At 28.9% G+C, this 20995-nt stretch overlaps 1 protein-coding gene across 2 annotated transcripts in view; it reads right to left on the bottom strand.

The window, feature by feature from the left end:
* LOC107436847 (T-box transcription factor TBX20-like) overlaps window positions 1-20995 on the bottom strand; it is a 57462-nt gene that overhangs the window by 29362 nt on the left and 7105 nt on the right. For both annotated transcript variants that reach the window (XM_016048665.3, NM_001323802.1), the window contains 1 exon segment: window positions 12491-12932. In XM_016048665.3, the coding sequence (XP_015904151.1) occupies window positions 12491-12932 (442 nt within the window).

Below are 20995 nucleotides of genomic sequence, written 5' to 3' on the forward strand. Positions count from 1 at the left end.
GGGGGGAGACACTGGATAAGGGATGCATTACCGATAAGGGGAGAGGGTGAGATGCTAATTCAAATGGATTAAATTTGCACGTATTACACCCCTCTTTCGTCCGTAGCTAATTTTTCATGCAGCAGATACGGTCTGGCAAATACGGAGTGCTCCGTCACAAGGACCTCTATACAACAACCGATACGGTCCATCGGCGGTCACGTGACTCAACTGCCGATCTTTGATAACAATGAGAGTGAAGGAAGCAAAAGCCTCTGTAAATTATCATCANNNNATATATATATATAAACATAAAATTTATGTAATTTAATATAAATTAAGTCAGGATTAGCTGTTTGACATTTCATTATGTTACTTTATTTGCATGGCTACTAAAAAAGAATATTTAAAACTCGCATGATGATTTTCAATAGAAATTAGAAATTTAGTTGAAAGAAGAATTTTTATTAATGATAGGGTTGGGTTTTTAAAATGGCAATGACTTAAACATATTTCAAGAATACTTTTAGTTAAGTATTGCGATGCTGGAATAATAAACTTAATGATACTTTGGAACTTTTACTAGTTTGTGAGACAACCATTTCAGTTAAAAATCATATTTTGATAGTTTAGTTTTTAAATAAAACATTGCTTAACTAAAAGTAATGCAATTTTATTTTCTAAAAGTATACTGCATTAAAAATGTTAGAGTTGTGAAATAAAATAATAAATTAAGCGATTTTATAGTGTTACTTTTAGCTCGCGTAATAATCATTTATGTAAACAAAAAAGGTCATATTTTAATAAAATTTAAATAATAACACTGGTGAAATTACTACTTTGCAAATCAATCAAAATAAAATATCCTCAATTTCCTCCTAAAGCATTCCCTTTAAGTCGTATGTGAACAAATTTATCTTATTGTACTCAAAATGCATAAATTAACAAATTAAATTAATAAAAAAATAATACAAAATTTGAATGAATTTACAGCATGAAATTTTCGGGAAGTATTAAACAGTACGAGATTCATAATAAATTTCAATTAGTACGAAAAATGAATAGGGAAACGTAATTATTAATTTTTCATATAAAAATAAATGTATATGAATAATTCAAATGATAAAAAGAATTATATTAAATCTCAATCAATCTAATAAAACGATTTAAAAAACTATCAAACGATCTAAATTATAAGTTAACTCTCAAACGATGTTAAATATTTATAAAGTAATAAATTTAACGAAATGTCAAATAAAATAAAGATTATTAAATATTCACAGAGTTTAGAAATTCATATAAGCGTAGAAACCATACAAAATGTAGCTAACACCCAAATAATACAATAAGTCAAGCGACAACGCCATGAAACGTAAAATTTGCAACTAAAGCGCCATGAAACGTAAAACGCCATGAAACAACTAAAACGCCATGAAACGTAACATTTTGGAAACCAATATTAAAATAATATGAAAATTTCCAATGCTAAAATTATTAATCACATTTTTATAATTGCTTAAAAAAATAAAATTAGCACTACTACTTAAACGATAATTTCAAAACAGTCAAACTATAAGATTTATAAATAAGCGCTCAAACGATACCGCCATGCTTCTTCAGTTACATTCACACTGCATCGTTTGTTAAGAAGACACCTATTAAACATTTAATACTGTTCAACACCACATGTAAATCATGCTACTCCCACAGATTGGTAACCATAGTAAAATCGTGACATGAAAACAGAGCATGCGTTTAAGAAAAAATAAAAATAAAAGCAGCCCACAAAAAAAACAGGGGCAAAAAACAATGATAGATGCCTCATTAAATTCTCTTCTGTAGATAATACATCCCGATAATCATAGAACGGTGACAGTGTCTTATTAGACGATATCCATCTCCGGCACTCCGTCACAAAAAGACATCCGGCCTTCCATCTCGAATATTGATATCTGACCACCCCCTTCCCTTAAAACAACTATTGTTTGCAGTAAAATTGCTCAATTTAACGACCTATTAATAGGATATAAAACCTTTATATGTAATACGATATGAATTTAATTTTCAAAGGATGCTATATTTACATACATATACAATCTCTAAACTTCGTATTATTTATCTTGATGGAAAAATTAGTTTAAACGTGACCACTGATTAAATAAAGAAATTTTTTAATTAATAATTATTATAACGCTATAAATAACACAATAATCCATTTATAATAAAAAAGAAATCATTTATGAGAAAAATACGTTAAAACAATAAAAAGAATTTTCTTCCAAAAAACTATAACGAAATTATAAGTAAGAAAATTATTATAAACGGATGTTTTTATAATCGTTTTCTTATTTTTATTATTAAATCTTTGCTGCTGTATAAATAACCACAAATACACTTTTTCAAGATAAAAAATCAATATATATCCTAAATTATCAAGGATTTGAAAAAAATGTTCTTTTACAATTTTACATTCAACCATACGAGAACCATAACTTATTCCTGGATAATCGTTTTTAAAACGATTTATCAAGAATCGTTTATCTTAAACAAATAATCGTTTTCAACAGATTACTGCTATTACACTTCTTATTCTGATTACTGGTTCCAGCAGTTTTAACAATTGTCGTATTTATTCACGTAATAATTGTTCGTAATTATACCTCCCCAGAATAGGAGTGGAAGAACCGGAAGTCTCTTGCAAATAACAGTAATTGAATAATCACGAAATAGATAAAATAATTCGTTTTTTGATTGTATCCTCAAGTGATGATACAGAAATTGGTACTTTTAGATAAATGATAATGAAAAACGTTTCATTAAATGAAAATTATTTGTACAGGTGCAATGTTACGTGTATCTTCGTTGACAACTCAACTCTTTTAAAATCATTACAAATGTATAAAATATCATAAAAGTAGATAAAGAGTAAAAATTTAAATTACACCTATGTTTAAATAATAGAGAAGGAGATGTAAATATGATAATTATAAATAAATGAAATTATAATATTTTCTAACCTCACTTTATTTCAAGTTTTAACAACATTTCTCTAAACTTTTTGGCTTGCAATATAAATTTACGGCAAACAATGTGTTCTAAGCCAAATGGAATATAACACCGCTAGTAAATTTATTGAGCTGTTGTAATTATAACAAAGTAATAATAAAATTTATAAATTTTTCATTCATTCTTGAAATCCTAAAATAAATTTTCAATACAATATCATCACAAACGCGGGGATAAAATTTCAAAAAATTATACTAAATCCATATATACTCGTTACTTTATTTTCCGTAGTTAAAATACTTCATCTTAAACATAAAAATTAGAACATATATAAATACCATTTTTCCCTGACAAGTTAAATCGAATGAATAACAATTTTTATAACTGTTTTAAGTCAAAATCAAAAATTTTTTAATTTTATTTTCTGATACCTTTTATATAAAATAAATTTATTTTAAATTTTTATTAAAAATTTCTAAAAGCCACACTTTTAATTTTTAATAAGGTAAATTTTATGTAATATTTGTTCTAAAAGATATTTTCGAAAAGTGACAATAACACCCCATCAACAAACATAGGAAGTCGCCCAACAAACAATAGCCGACAGCTTGTAATTATTTTAACAAACAAAGCCACAAAACCATGATACAAACAGAGAGAGCCCTTAAAACCGTAATTACTCAGTTCCTTCTACAGCAACCCTTTATTTTTTTTTCATCTGAGAAAAAAGTGGCCACTAATTGAGAGAAACTGACAACCGATAGTTGAACCCCCCCTTCTTCCCGTAGACAGACATTTTGAATCGAATGGGGCTGCTGCCCTTGCTAATGTCAGTAGTTGCAACTTCATCATTTGTGTATGATAAGTTAGTCGCGAAGTTGACAGTTTTTCATGCTTCAAGTCCTGCGAGCGTTTTTATTTATTAATTCAAAACAAACGTCCTTCTTTATTAGGTTTCTTTTCTTTCTTTCAAAATGTTTCCACAGTCCAAATGTTTTTATTTTAAAGAGTTAATCCCATGTTAATGTGCAATCGAAATTGTATATTCTCAGGAAATACGACTTAAAGTTGAGCCATAATACTCCTCGAACCATAATATCGTCCAAATTTGAAGCAAAATTAATAAGGTATTATATCACTTTAAATAATGCATTTTGATTAATATAGGTTATTTTAGAATGAAAAAACTTTTATTGTCGAATAATACGCTATTTTTACATCAAATAGCGCTTTTTGACGAATAATATAGAATTTTTATAGGAAATTACGCTTTTTATAGAACAATACGTTACTTTTATACGAAATAACACTTCTTGAAGAATAAACGTGAAATATCGATTTTTTGACAAATAATATGCTCTTTTTACCTGAAATATTGTTTTTCGATTAATAAAATGCTATTTTTATGACTGTTGTCAATATGTAACCGTTATTCGTAACTGTGATGTTAAGTTTTGCTTATCTTTAGCCAGTGCCCTCTATGCTTATTACGAAAAAGGAGCAAACGTGCGTATCAAGAAAAACCACACTTTTGTTTTCAGCTCAAATGATATGTACACTGAGAAAAAAGTATGGTCAAAACAACCAGAATATGGTAAAATTTATCGTGTTTCTGTTTCTATGGGAGTGTGAAAAAACTCGGTAATTTTTACCGAAGCACTTTTTTAATGATTTTCGTATAATTAACGATAAAATATGGTTTCAAATATTGCATAAAATTTAGTAAATGTTGCAATCTTAGTATGATACCTTCGAACATGGCAAAAACCATTTGTTCGGTTAAATTTACTTTTCCGATTAGTATTTTTTACTAAATATTTGTTAATAAGAACTATAATTTTGAACGCCGTAATTTTCGGAAAATCGTTCCGTGCGAATGGAAAAATTACCTAATGAATGGTTTAAACACCATATATTTTGGTTTTATAAACAGAATTGTGAGTTTTTTTCTTTTCTTTTTCTCCAGAAATGTGATTACTATACAGTACCGTAATTTTGTTAGAATTTTTTTCCCTCCGTTTCGAGTTTAAAACTACAGATTTACTTCAAGTTACGGCATTGTGACCTTTTTACTTTCTTTGGTGAAAACTATCGTAATAGTGTAATCAAGTTCAAAATCGAATCACAGGCTTTGTGCTCAGTCGAAAATTTCTAAAAGTATACAGAGTGACAAAAGTTGTTGATTATATGACGCATCTTTTTATGTTAAAAGTACAAATTACTTATGTAACTCATTCAAGTTGAAATAGTTTAAGAAGTATTCATGTTTATGGCGATTTTGCGAGGGTTGCAGCAAACTTATTCGATATTTCTGTGCAGCATGTATATCTATATTTTTAACATTCCATCTTGCTCCTAACATCAAAATTATTTTTCCTTAATATCGTATTTAATGAATAAATAAGCGTGATTAGTTTATCTGGTATTTTATCTTATCAAACATACCAGATAATGTTACAAATCATGGATTAACTCGTTAAAATATTCTTTTCACAGATAAAGAATTCTTAAGTCCACGTTGTTGTCTCTTGGTTAATGAGGCATGAAATTTTGCCAAAACACATGATTTCTGTTTTCTGAGGTATATAAACAATCATAACAACTTAGAGATGTTATCAAGCTCATTTATGTCAGTATCTAAGCTCTATCAACATAGTATCATAACATTGTATGGGAAAACAGTTGAAAATATTTTCTTCGATAATTGAATTATAACTCTTTATAGATACAGAGATAGATACGGGAATTAAAACAAATTTCACGTCCATGGTTGCTTTAATTCGGGATTTAAATTACTTGACACCCTTGATTTCATGACAGATATGATTCAATTTTAAGGAAATAGTGCCTAACAAAATTTAACATTTGATATTTTAACTCGACGCATGCTTATTGAATTCGATTTATATTCTAGTCTCTAGACAAGGAATTTCCTTGTTTTTTTGAAAACAGAGTAAGAGTTATTCACTGCAGGTTCATTTGGTTAAAGATAACTATATTTCTGAAATAAGTATTGGAAAGATAATAATAGTAATAATGTTTGTTGTCTATCAGTATCCAAAAAGCATTAAACAAGAAAGCAGGTTATAATAGCTGGTATGCATATTGAATCCCAATATAGATAAGTAGAATTTAATAATTGACCTGGCTTAGTCACAGTTGAACTATTGATACGCAAAGTTTGGTTATTAGACGTCACTTTGAACCCTAATATAAGTAGAATTTGTTTATTTTACTCAATTTATACGCATTAAGGGGCCTTTGTTCCCTCGACCGACCCCATCTGTTGAAGTGATGGAGACGAGGAGGGAAAACTCTAAATATGCTTTTAAGAGTGTGATAATTTAAATTCACTTTCACTGTTTCCTGACAAAATTATTCTAATACAGTTATGCAATGAGTAGTTTTTGAAAGGTAATTTAATAGTATACATTTGTCTGTTTTTAAATTTTTGATAATCGTCTTTTTTTTTTGTACAATTAACGTTATGAAAATCATCCAAATAAGTTTTCATCAATTTAAACAATAAAATTAGATTTAAAAAAAATATAAAAAATAACAAGCGTGTAGTTATAAATTACTGATTCAAAGCCACAAGTCGCAGTTTTTTTATTACTTTAAAGTTTTAAGGAAAATTTCATTAAAGTTCTAAAAATTATCAAGTTCTATTTCTCCTAATCTAACAAAGCGACCCCTTTGTTTTTAAGATATTGTAATATTGTTACATCATCAAAAGTTACTTAAGTACAAAGGAACATCAAGAGAACGAAAAAACAAATAATTTAGCCTAAACTCCAAGATGTCGCTGATAGAAGCCTTTATTTTAAGGTCTGACATAGATAAGAAGAATTCAATCTTTTGAACTAATTATAGAAGACTTTGGTTACGTTTAACAACTTATTCATAGTTTGGCTTCCTAATCAAGTTCTCGAAAATTTCAAATCAGAATAATTACTTTTTCACAATAAACATTTCTATAGTGTAAGTTAATATGGCATTGCATGGTGTTTTTCATTAATCAGTTTGAATGTTGCAAAGATGAGCAACATTCGTTCATAAATTCTAACTGAATAAGCATTTTTTTAAAACCAAATACGACAGTTTTAAATAAAATTAACAAGAACATCGAAATCTTACTCCTAATAAACCTGAAGACTTCTCGTTACTTGTCATAATAAATAACTGAACATAGAACAAAATCTCAAAGCATCTATCCCTGGCAGAAATAAAAATAACTATTTCACTCCATTGAGCAATAGTATTATTTTTGTAAAATAATAATTAAAATTATCCATAAAAAATGTGACGAAAACAGCGAAAAGTATCAGCAAATTATTCTATGCGTATATCCGAATAATTCGAAGCTATATGTGTAATACCACTGCATTAACTCTAGAATAATCTTTCCCTCAGAATATTGGACAATCCAGTTAATTCCCGTTTCCAGAATTCTCTTCGGCGAATCGGAAAGCATGGCTTAAGTTCTTCCAAGCTTAGACACACATTCGCTGGCCACAGTCAGGACATGTTCATTAATCAGACCCATCGTTTTCCCGCTAAAGCCCTTCACTTTAATGTTGCCACCCCGTGCAACTTAATGCTTCAAGACTACGCAATCCGGCCAGTGGTGAACATCGGCGCAAAATTCATTAAGGCCCTTGGACATCTCCTCCCTAAGGGTCATTCAATTAGTTGAAGTCATTTCGGCTTGGAATAAGTATGGTCATTAGACGGGCCATTGTTAACTGCCTCACTTTGGACCGAAGGAAAAGGGTTTCAGCGCAGTTCGTAGCTTCTGAGGTGGAATCCTGAATTAGCAGGATGACTCTGGGAAAAGGAATGGGGAGACTGCTGAGGAAATGGATTTCCTAATACTATTTGCCCCTCTGTAATGACAGCTTTGAGGTTTGTGTTGTGAGAGAGTTGATGGGGCTTATGCATGGGTCTTTTGTACGGACCTGTTGGGAGATGGGATTAGATTTTCTGCAACCTTCTAATTGCTGAAGTTTCATTATCAGGAATGAAGACAATTGTTCGTTACTTACGAAGTGGATTAACCATTGTTTTGTTAAAATGTCATTTTTATAAATTCTTCATACAAGTGCTAATTTTGAGGAGTTTTATTTGCCTTGACAAAATGCTTAATTTTTTTTTATATCAGAAAGGAAGGTAATTGTACGTGAATTATGAAGTAAGTATCAAAAGTAATGCTGAATGTTTGAAATATACCCATAAAAAAATTTTTTTTGGAGTTTTTTTAATAAAAGTTTATTTTGAGAAAATCATCAAGTAAATACTTTTCGTTAAGTAAATATATCTGATTCTGAAGTTTCATCAACAGAAATTAAATAAAAAAATATTTATGCTATTTTATTCGTGTGGATCACCTAGCGCTTTATATATCGTGGAGAATTAGGAAGTTCGATTTTCACATTTCTTATAAAAATTGCAGAACTGATCTGCAATCAGAATTGATCAGGAAGTGCAACAGATTTGGCAGCTTTGTTTGGACATCGCCAACGAGCAACGTTGAGCTTGAGCTCAGGACGCAATACAAATGTCATGTATAACACATTTTCAATAAGAAATTTCTTATTTATTGAAATTTAAAGCATTTTTTTTTCACATTTTCTGAAATTTCAACCAGAATTTTCTAAAATTTCAACAAGAAATGCTGACAAACAAACATGAGATTTACTTTTATAATTTTAAGCAACTATTAACTAACTCACGTGAAAAGTAATTGCAAATGCAAATTTTTTTTGTTAGCTTGAAACTTTCACATTAACTAGTCAAACTATTACAAACGCAAATAAAATTAGTATACTTTATTAGGTGATGTTGTTACCTTCTAAACTAACTGAACGGAAATAAACATCACTTAAAAATTCGAACTGAAATAGAATGTACTTCTTGTAGTTAGTTCTACAACGAAATGCGACGAGGTTTATAGTTATGAAAAGAATTAAGAAGTGAATCATAGAAAGTTCTTCGTAAAAGGCCATATAAAGCAAAATGGACGAGTTCACACGTATTTTTTTCTCACAAAAATCATCATTCGTCAGATCGTAAGGAATAAACAAGAAAAACACTTATTCAAATTTTACCTGCAAAACTTCCGGGAGAAAACATTTTTTAAAGAAAAACCATCTATATCCTCCCAAGAAATAAAAACAATGCACCAATAAAAAAACAGGCCGAATAAAAAGAAAATATATGTATGAAATCACATTTGTATATATAACCGCACCTTTGTCTCAAAAAGTCTCTTCTAAAACAGAGATTTTCTCAGTGGTTGGGGGGGAAGGGCGTCGTGATTTAGTAGCGGTCGTTTTTATGATTGCACGCAACTCAAAATCGTGATTTCGGCGAAAGTTGACATCTCGATTCTAGGTACTTTCGATCTTTTATTTATTTATTTTTTTATGTACACAACCTCGTGAAATTAGGGGTGGAGGAAGGGAGAAATATAGACATTTCTTTCCAGACCCCTTTAGCCATGGCCGTGAACAGAGAACTCTCTTCTAAGATGTCCGTCCGTGACCGAATAGACCGTGTGTGTGACCGCAAAATCGTCTGCCGCCTTTTTGATTCGATTTGTTTGTTCTTCCACAGAAACAGCAAAAGAACTCTCACTCGCGTTTCAACTGCTTATGTTTGTTCGTGAATTTGGTGCGCGTGCGAGTATGAGCAAGCGATATTGTATCTGGAAAGTTGTTGATAAATAAAATCGTTTGGCACGGAGTGAAAGCTGTCAACGTTAACGTTAGTTTCGATCGATTTTGACAACAAGAATTAATCGAATAAATTTTTAAGGTGTTTTGAAATAGCGATGATTTCACTGAATCACTTTATTTTCTTGAGACAAAAAAAAATAATTAAGAATAGTTTTGGAATTGGGTAAAATCTCTATAAAAATAAATAATAAAAAACGTTAACAAAATTAATCGAAATAGCTAATATTTATTTGAAATTGTAATTCAAAGCTCCCTGTTCTATTTAACCATTTTCAATAGAATCTTTAATAAAATATTTAAACATGATTACAGAAACAATCATACAGTAAGCAAAAAACGAAGTCTCGTTAAATCATGTATATGTATTAATTATTTAATGCAATTAGACACAAAAATATACTGTTAGATTACTTCAGTGTTAGTTTACTAAGTTCTGGTTAGATTACTTCAGAACAAAAAGAATTATAGCCACTGTTTTTACGCATGGAGTTTGCAACATTCAAAAACGTTTTACAAACAATGATAAAAATTAATTGATTCTAAGGTTTTACTTAATTTCCATAAAAATATTTTTAATGTTATTTTATATAAAAATTAAATTTTTCATTTTAATGTATTTACATCTTATTTAAGAATTATTGCTTTCAACTTTCTTAATATTTTAACTTTTTGTAGTCCTAAAGTAATACTCAGCTACCGAAAAACTTGCACAGAGGATTAATTAACAACACATGGCTGTATATTATTTTAAGTTACAACTTAATAAATTATTAGTTAAAAGACTAGGTTCGTATAAATAATTAGTTAAATTATTATTTTAAGTCGAAACAATTTTTTAGATGATCTAACTCTATTTTTTTTATCTTTCCATTCAAAAACAATCAATTTTTTAAATTGAAACTGAAAGGTATAAAAATATCCTTAGGCGTCCGTTATCCATATTGTCATCATATTTTTTATTTATTTTTACCATAGACTTTGAAATCGTTAAGCCTATTTCTTTCAAAACGCAGATATATATATATATATATATATTACAGGGCAAGAAGAAAATCTTTCAAATTTTTATATGCCACTGTATGCTCTGTTACCAATGTATATTAACACGTTTTAAATATCGAGAAATAAAGAACTACAAACAATAAGATTTTACGAACAACTAACTTTTTAAACAAAATTGTGGTAATCATTGCACTGTATATCATCTTATCTATATATCCACTTATTCTATTGCAATAAATCACAAATTTCTTGCGTCAAAATGTAAAATGTATTTTCAACTGATTTTAAAAATAACCTATTCTATTTAATCTAATAAAAGAGCTATCAATAATTTAAAAGCTAGTTCACAGTCGGTAACTTCATATTTCATCCTTTCAATAAAGCCTAATTTTATTTTAATATAATTTTACCTTTTAAAAGCCGAACCGTCTCGTTCAATGGCGGAAAGTGATTCGTTACGCCTCAATTTCTCTTCTCGGCGGCGCAGCATTTCGTAAAGCGATCGGTTAGGAACGAATCATTCGGCTGAAAATTATGGGCCATAAGAGAAGAATAGCACAGAGGAGGAAAAATCAATATCCGGAGAGAGAGGCCGGTGCATTGTTTTGGGACTTAATTCTGGACGTGGACTGTTCAAAATGTTTTCCAAACTGTAGCCAATAAATTTTTGGACAAGCAAGTTTGGAATAGAATTGCTCTGACTATATATTTATATAGAAACTATGCAAATTTTTAAGATTAACTGTTCGATTAACACTGCTTCAATATTAAAGTATTAAATAATGAGTATATTCATATAAGACTTCTGCTCCGGTATAAATACAAACATTGCTGTAAAATATTAACAGTTATTAATACAAAATTGGTTCAGTTAGAAAGCAAAACTTTTAGCTAATGTGTTTAACTAAAACTGATTAAGTGGGAAATAAAAAATTATTTTATGATAAGTAGTCATAAGGGAGCATAATATTGAACAGTTTTGTTTTAATTATCATAACTTTGCTTTTGTGGTTAATAAATAAACGTAACATATCAGTATTATTTTTTTTATCACCTTCAAACGATTTGCATACGATAGCGAACGTAATATAATTTTGGTAAATGCTGTAATTTCACATTAAAATGTTTAAAAAAAAAAACTAGTAAATGTTACTATTTAGACAAGCTAAAATTCGAATTTAAAAATCTTTAACTTTCGGAACTTGATTAGGCTACCTCCTTCCTCACAATCTTTTCATTCGATTTCTGAAGAATGGCAACTTTTAAAGGAGCAGAATTTTTTTTTTACAAGAACAGAAAACAAATAAGACATTGGGCATGTTACATTCTATAATTTAACAAAAGTCAGACTATTTTGTTTTAAAAAATTACGTTGGAGATTTAGAATCAGATCAAGTTTGAGCCAAACGAGGGATAAATATAGAATATCATGATTACGATGAATTTATTCACTATATATATATATTGGTGGGCCTTACACTATTGCATTGATATATTTTGCTTTCGATATATTAATACAATATTAGAAAGCACTCTACTTTGCGCAAATAATCGTGCGAGCTGATGACGAGATTATATCTTTTCCTTATTTTGTCTTACAAATTTTTAATTTAAATTTAATTTTTTTAAACAAAAATTACTTTATAAACAATGTTTTTTTCTTCCCTTTAGAAGGAATATTTTTTCCCCTTATTTTCTTTGCATTTTTAACTTGATATGCATAAATACAATATAATCTCCAATTACCATTAACAATTGTAACTTACCTTCCAGTTTTGGTAATAATCATTTCTGTTCCGAGTTCGTGAAACTTGTCCCAGAGATCTTTATTTTCCAAAAGACAGTCGACGCCTTGTAAGGATTCGCTATTGCACCGGGGCTTGGACAAACCGGCATAAGGATTGTTAGCTGACCGGGAAGAACTGCTGCCCGATCCCTGCTGTTGACCATTGCTTGCCGGTCGGGGTGATTCCCCCTCCCTGCTGCCTCCTTCCCCTTCTCCTGCCTCCGAGCTGGGGCGGGATGAACCCGGCCGGGGCGAAGGGCTCATCGTTTCTTCCAAGTCCGAAGAAACAGAGGAACGGGGTGACACTATACCGGAATCTGGTTGCTGAGATGGTAAGGATTTTAACCGGGAGGGTTGAGGTGGTACATAGCAGGAACGAGGATCTGATTCACCATTACTCGTGTGTTGTTGACTGTCAAAGCCTGCAATGAAAATTTAAAAAAAATTAGTCTGATTGAATTAACGTAATGGTCATTAATATTCATTTAAATACAAAAACAAAACATTTTATTTCAGTAAAATGAATGAAATAAATCACGTTTTTTTCGTGAAATTCGAAACACAGAAAAAAGTAACAACTTTAAAAAATTATAAGAATTAAAGACAATAAATGTTGACATTTTTTTTAGTTTTATCGCTGATCTCTGGTATTAACACTTAACTCTTGCCATAATCGAAAATACTTTATAAGGATAGTATTTTTTTATTATAGATTTACAACTGAAAAAAAGGAAAGTGAATCCAAAATCCCGAGTTTTAAAGAAACTGGAACAAGAAGAAAAAAAAGACTTCAAGTGGTACAAAGAAGATGCTTTGATTTTTTTAAAAATTATGTCTTTTTTCTCTCTCTCTCTCTCTCTCTCTCTGGCCTGATTATTCCTTTATTTTAAATTTTGCTTGAAACATTAAAAATAAACTTAATATCAATTATGGATGTTGTTTTTCCTCCTATGCAAGTGCTCAAATCAGATATTCAATGTATGCGTACATATAAGACAGATCAAAATATAAGTTTGTAAGCAAGGTTCTAAAAATAGCCCAAAAAGATGTTAGAGTAATTTTTGAATGGCCCCTACTTTATATTAATTAAATTTCACACGTAAGAAATTTTATGCAATAAACAAATCAAGTTGCTCGGAATAAACAACACTTTTCAGTAAATTTGATGGATTACAGCATGTCCCATAATTTAATGTTTACATCACGATGAGCCATTATGACGAAATGTTTTTAGCATTCTGTTATTAAATATAATAAATAAAGAGAGCTATTTTACAACAGAAATTAAGATCCTGTGTAACCTTGGCACGTGGCGACAATTCAACTTTATGAGTTTAAGCACCTGGTCTCTAAATTTCAACATTTCATAATTTTTCAAAGCACTTTTCCGAAGTTCATAAAAATGCACTTTTTGTCAATATTTGTATTATGATTGTAATAATAACAATCAATCACCGTATGAGAATCCAATATATATTTCAGAAACAAATTGCTGTTTTATTGATATCGCTTATTTACAGTCATTTTTTTTTATAGAGATTTTTTTTATAGATGACCATAACATGTTTTTAAAGCATTTAAGCGAAAGGAAGCTATGCAATAAATAAAATAAAATTACCGGATTACTTTGAAACAGGAAACTCAATATTTTGATTTTATTGTTTTCGATAAAGTTATTTGAAATAATTCAATCAAATCATTGACTTTTTAAGAAAACTTTTTAGCCTACTCATGGAAAATTGCAGCATTGCGCCAATCTAGATTTGATTTTTCTTAAGTCGCACAGAAGAACTAAATGATTAAGAATTTAGCTGAAAACTAGGAATTTTAAAAGGACCATTTTGCGCTATTTAAATCATAATTTGCTAAAAGTATTAAAAAAGTAGCCTTGAAACCATTGAACTTTAACAAGTTCGAACGCTGACTTAACGGGCCCCGCCGGGACGAAATGCATTGTGGGCCCGATTCCAAAGTCGATCGCTCCGAAGTCTTAAACTTTCAGATTTGGTGAGCTTGTTGAAAGAGTCCCTTTTCAAAACAGTAGTTTAAACCTCCATTTTCAGAATTTTATAAGGCAATCAAACCAGTTTTGATTGTTACAAGTGATTTGACGCTCACTAGTGATTCCATGGATTTCAATTGCATTTTTTTTACTCGAATGTTACTGTGCGATTAATCCCTGATCTCTCTCTCTCTCTTATACTCTACTCTTATACTCATATACTCTTTTAACTTAGTTTTTCACAATCATTCTAAAACTATGCATTAAAGGTGGTCATTAAGATCTGACATGAATGATAATTTCGTTCAGAATCGCTTTCAGTGCTAACTAGAAAAAAAAAACAAATCAATTAATTAAATAAAAAATCAATTTTGAAAAAGCGTTTTGAGATTATTATAACCCAAGAAACCTCTGATTTGAAAGCTTCTTGAGAGGTGAAAAACTTTTTTATAAACTCGTAGCAATTTTTTTACATTGAACAAAACAAAGTTACTTATAGTATATGTAAAATATCTTTTTATTTTAGTGCTATATTTTTTACAGAAATTAATAAACACATTTAGAATTTTTTTTTTCCTTTGACTCTGTATGAAGAAGAAGAAAAAAATGCGATTGCATGACTAAGTGGTGGAAATGTCAGTCATTATAATGAGAAAGTCTGTTTAGTAAGTAAAAGATGTACAAATAAGATAACACACATTCGGAAGATAACTGTGTGAAACGTTTAACGGTTTGTTACGCTGTTGGTGTGAAAATTTGCATGAAATATCACCTCACACTAACAGCTGCAAACACATATCCAGGGTGGCTTAAAGAACTATTATATCTATTTTTGGTTTGATTTCGGTTTTTCAAAATCTTAAAAAAAGAACTTGCTATTCTATACATGCGATAAAGTTATCAGTATAACGTTGAGAAAAAATAAGTCATGACAATAAAAATAATAGTATAATTCACTTAGCAGTAAAATTATATAAAATTAGTATTTTCAAACAAGGTTTTTAATTTCTACCAATATAATCATAAGCATAGATAACTTTATGAAAACGAGAAGCCTTCTTCCAATGGAAAAGAAATTCAGTCGAAAATTTAATGCCATATATTTGTAAAATTTAAGAAAATGAACTGATTGAAACTTTAGAATACAACATAAGTACAAAATAAAATTAATTCATTTATTATACTATCGTTAATTAAGTTATTGATTATGTGTATTACTATCATTAATTCATGATACTAAACTGTAGAAAACTTGGGTGCATAATTGCCACCATTTTCAGTGTTAAACCAAATACATTTTTAAGCACAGAACTGTAGTTATTGCGCAAAAAATCATTTAAAATTAACAAAATAACAATTGCTTGGAAGAATAAACGTAAATATATTACTGAAGATGTATTTGTTTTTTAAACGAAATATTTTTACAGCACAACCAATAAAATTGATTCTAATGCGCATGAAAATATGTGTTGTCAGTAAACAAACAAACAAAAAAGGCAGGAATAAATAAATAATTAAAACTATAACAGTGATAAAGTAAATAAAAAATGTGACTACATGCACTTCAAAAAAGTATAATTTACCTCAACACCAAAAATGCTGGCAACTATACATTAAATTATTTTACAGTGCCATTCCGTGCCATTCTGGAAAGCTTTTTTATCGCAACAAAATAAAAGTAATAAATAATAAAATCAATTTCAAAGACATATATCCAGAAGAACAGGAAAGCATGTAATATTATTGACAATTACATATATTTGCATCATTCTACACTAAGAAAAACTACCCGAATACTACCAGAATATGTTAAAATTTACCGTGTTTCTGTCTCTAGGGACAACAAAAAGCTCGGTACTTCTTACCGTATCGTTTTGGCATTAATTTTGGTAAAATTAACAATAAAATATGGTTTCCAAATATGTGAAAAAATTTCGACATTTTGGTGTAAAATTTGGTAATTTTATTTAGAGCATAACATAGAAATAGTTGTTTGGTTAAATGTACTTTTCTGCTTTTGATTTTTTACTAAGTGTACGCTAATAAGAACTATAATTTTGAAAATCAAAATTTCCGGTAAACCATTACCATCTGAATGGATAAATTTCCAAATGATTGGTTTATTACTAGAATTACGGTGTTTTTTTAACAAAATTGTTATTGCCTCCGAATTTTTCTTCTTCCATGTAGCAGTGTTGTGCAGGATATAAGTAAAATATATTTGAAATCGTAAAATAAATAGATAAATTTAATATGAATGAATGAAATAGCTGAACGTGTTTGACACTTTTCGAAAATTTGAATAAAAGGAAAGTAATTTCCAATAATATTGCAAGTGTGCCATAATAATACATAATAAATGATGCACTGAATAATAACACTTATCAATAGAGAATCTGGGAGATTTAAGAAGTTTTCGACAGCGTTATAATCTAACTGGGTAAATCCGAGATCATGTTGAATAATAACTAGATGATTTGTTTGTAAAATGAATGAAATCCTACGCCTCGGGGTATAGGTGAGATTATTTAGTTTTAAGATAGAATCTGCAGAGCTATACTAATTAGGAGGAAATAATTGTTTTTTAAAAGCTTGACAGTGACAAGGTTAGGAAAACAGCTTTTGTTTTAGATCATTCTTTTTTTTTCGAACAAAATTAGAAAAGTCTAACGAAAATAGGGTTAACAATTTCCTCGTTTTAAATTTCAGTAAATAACGCGGGACAAAAATATGACTTATGCAATTTCTATGAGAAAAATTAAATAATAGCAATTAGTATTTTTTTAGAACTTTTTTTTTATCAGCACTGTTACTTAGAGGAGAGCTCTACTCGAATTGTGCAGTTTTTCTGCTTTGAAGAAGAGTTTTTAATTTATTATTATTAGCGAGAATGTTTAATTTATCATTAAGCAAATGTGTATAAAACGCAAAAATATGATTGTCCTGTTTTCTTTGGTGGGTGGGAAAATAAGGGAAGGAGCTTATTCTGAAAAATAGCTTTTAAAACAAACGACTTTGTACGAGGCTCATTTTTAAAAGCATTTTCAACTTACAGCTATAGATATTTATTAAAATCGGAAGCATCATTCGATGCATCTCAAACTTACGAAATGTACCTCAAAACACATTTTTTAAATCCAAATAGTACCTTAATATGCCAGTGTCAGTCAGAATTAGTTAACAAATAATACTGTAGCATAAGAAAAGACAATTAATTATAAGATCAAACGCCCCTCCGAGGTCGTCTTCATTATATATATATGTATATATATATATATANATATATATATATATATATATATATATATATATATATATATATATTCCTTCTTAGAAGAGAGAGAGAGAATGTATTTCTAGTACTGTATGTTATTGACACGTAATTGACACTGTAAGCAATGGGGTCTCGTTTCGATCTAAAATAATATATACTCTATGGGTTTTAAAAAATAATGAGTTTACATCTTCCGGAAGTGGTGTAGATTATAAGTAATGTCAATTTACACAAGTGCTGCGTTTATCTGTGCGCGTGCATAACTGGGTGCTAACGTGGCGAAACCTCAAGTTATATTTGCGCCTCTCCTCTAAAACTCTGCTTCTAGCGTCATCATAAGTTTCTATCTTGAACACGAGTAGTGCTTCCCATTCAGAAAAGCAGCTGAGACAATGTCCGCTAAAGCACCTGCTCTAGATCACACGAAAACTCTCTCAGTCTTTTATTTCTCTCGAGTTTGAAATTTCAGTGAGAAGAGAACACCAGAACCATTTCGTTTGAAATATTTTCATGAGTAGTTGCATTCAGCGAGGTATAAGATTCGTTCAGTGTGAACACACCATTAAAAATTCCGCTCGGAATAAAGCTGATTTTTATTGCCAACAAAATCGTCTGATATCACGAGTTTATCTAATTTTTTTTTTTTACTCTATATATCGTTTGGAATTATGACGTTAATTAATCAATCATAAAAGTCTTCGTTTTGAGGCAATTTATTATAAAGGTATAAATGAAACTGAGTTTATTTAGAATTAGTTATCTTAACTATCGAAAATATTTGAAGTTAAAAAAATAAAAAAGGAAAGAATTAAATGAGGGATTTCAAAATTTAAATATTTTTTATTTGCAATTTTAGAAAAAAATTAATAAAATCGTTTTTATCGTGTTGACATAAGAAATTGCATTTCTCTGAAAGGATTTAGAAATAAAGAGAATCGTGAAGAAATAAATTTAATAATGACAACTATTCGAATCAGCATAAACTAATTTTTAAGTGTCTTTCTTCTATTTCAAAAAAGAATTTTGCTCAGAAAATAAATCGAATTTAATAATATATAAAAGTAATAATAATTAAGCAATTGTATATATTACTATGGAAAATAAAACCAATATATGGGATTATATTTTATTTCTTATTATTTACGTTATTCCTTGTATAATACGTTACTCCTTGTTCTCATGTTTACGTTATTCCTCGTATAAAATACTGCAATGAACCTCTAGTTATAAAAGAAGGAAATAAATAGTAATAATAAATCTACATCTCTTATAAAAAGCAGCATTTATTTAATAAGTCGTAATCTTTAAGTTAACAAAAACCTATGAACCAGCATTCACTTCTGTAAACATTCTTTAGTATTTGTTGTTTAACACGTTTTTAAATTATTTTTATCTATATAAAATAATATACAAAAACGATTAAATATTATCAATATTACTAAATGATGTCATTTATGAGATAATTATGACTACATAAATTTGAAAAAATTTCTTTAGGCTATTATGTTTTGATTTGCATGCAAATTCAAAACATCTTCTACAACTTTTATAAATCAAATAAAAAAGAACTTTAAAATAAAACAAACAATCTTTAGAGCACCTTCTTTTCTCTGAAAGTTAAATGTTCTTTGGCCTTTATAATGTTTATTTTCTAAAACTGATATTTTAAATTTATCAAAGTCAAGCAAAATTCACTTGTGAAAACTTTCTTCACTAATTGTCACTTGGAATTTTTGAAAATTGTTTTCGGCTAAAAATAAATAATATACAAATTTATTATTCAATTTTGTCATTATTATTATTAAATTATGCTATAAGTGTCAATGCACTTTAACTATGACATAATTTGTGTAAATTTGAATCGAATGTAAATAAAAAGCATTAATAATATTTTTTTACTTAGCAAATTATGCGTAGCTTTGAAATATTAAGAAAACAATGTTTAGCACCTTTTTTTTCTTCTTTTGTCCTTAAAAAAAGAAAAAAAACTTTAAATTTATGACAATTTAGTATATTTAATCTTGAAAGATATAAGCATTTAGTCATTGCCTTACTGATGGATAATATCACAATAAATAAGTTTTATTTTTCATTACTAAATCAATTATACTCATATTTAGGCACGTGAATAGTTCTCTGCTGTTATAAACAACAATCAGGCATTGAAATAAGTTTCCAGTTGTCTTCTTAACAAAAACTCATTACAAATAAATTTGTTTGATTTGGAATAAAAAACGCACCATAATTCAATGGAAGAATGTAAGAATTGGAAAAGAAAGCTTATTTATTTTCTGCAGAAAGAAATTTGAAGGAAAATCAAAATTAAAGTTTAATAAATATAAGTCAAATTGAATTTCATTCCTAATAACAAATAAGGTTGCTTTACAAGAAAAAATGCAATACATTTTTAAATAACATGGCAATTGGTTGACATGGGAGTTTTACATAAAAGCTATGCCATGCCATCGGCTATTATTTTCGATATATTATGTCCAAAGTTCTTAGACTAAACACGACGCGCAAAGTTTTTACAACATTCTGTATCGCCCTGGTTTTCCTAAATTGAAATAGATAATGCAAGTGAAATGACAAGTTAACTAGCTATCGGTCCCCAGCGTTTTGGCATACGAAGCCGAGTTAACTCGTCATTGGTAAATAATGCGTTCATTATTTTTTTTTTCTATTGCGTACATCAGACGATGAACTATTCAAACATCAAGCGATAAAATAATTAAACATACGATAAATTGTTAAATCAAAATTATTGTTAAAATTTTTTTTGGGGTGGCACTTAAATTCACAATTACATTTAAAGGAAAATGTAGCAAAATGTTTTGATACGAAATATAGATTTTAAAAACGAAATCAGACTTTAATTACGCTCAATAAAAATAGCTAAACGTATTAAAAATATTTCATTGGTAACATTAGGTTACCATTAGTAATTATCATTAGCAAAATTAGGTTAGGAAAAATTTGTTACCACCATATATTTGCTTATCAAAATTAATCCTAATAATGTTTAGAGATGCTAAATACAATTATGCTAAATACAATTAGTATGTAAAAGTCGGAATTATAATATTAAGTATGAATTCTTTATTATGAAATCAAGAAAAATTACAAAAGAACAAGATTCATTAAGAAAAAAAAAGCAACAATGGCAGCTTTAATTTTAATTATGATAATGAAAATTCCATTTTGTAATA

Source organism: Parasteatoda tepidariorum, chromosome 4, assembly GCF_043381705.1.
Source record: "Parasteatoda tepidariorum isolate YZ-2023 chromosome 4, CAS_Ptep_4.0, whole genome shotgun sequence".
Taxonomy (NCBI): Eukaryota; Metazoa; Arthropoda; class Arachnida; order Araneae; family Theridiidae; genus Parasteatoda; species Parasteatoda tepidariorum.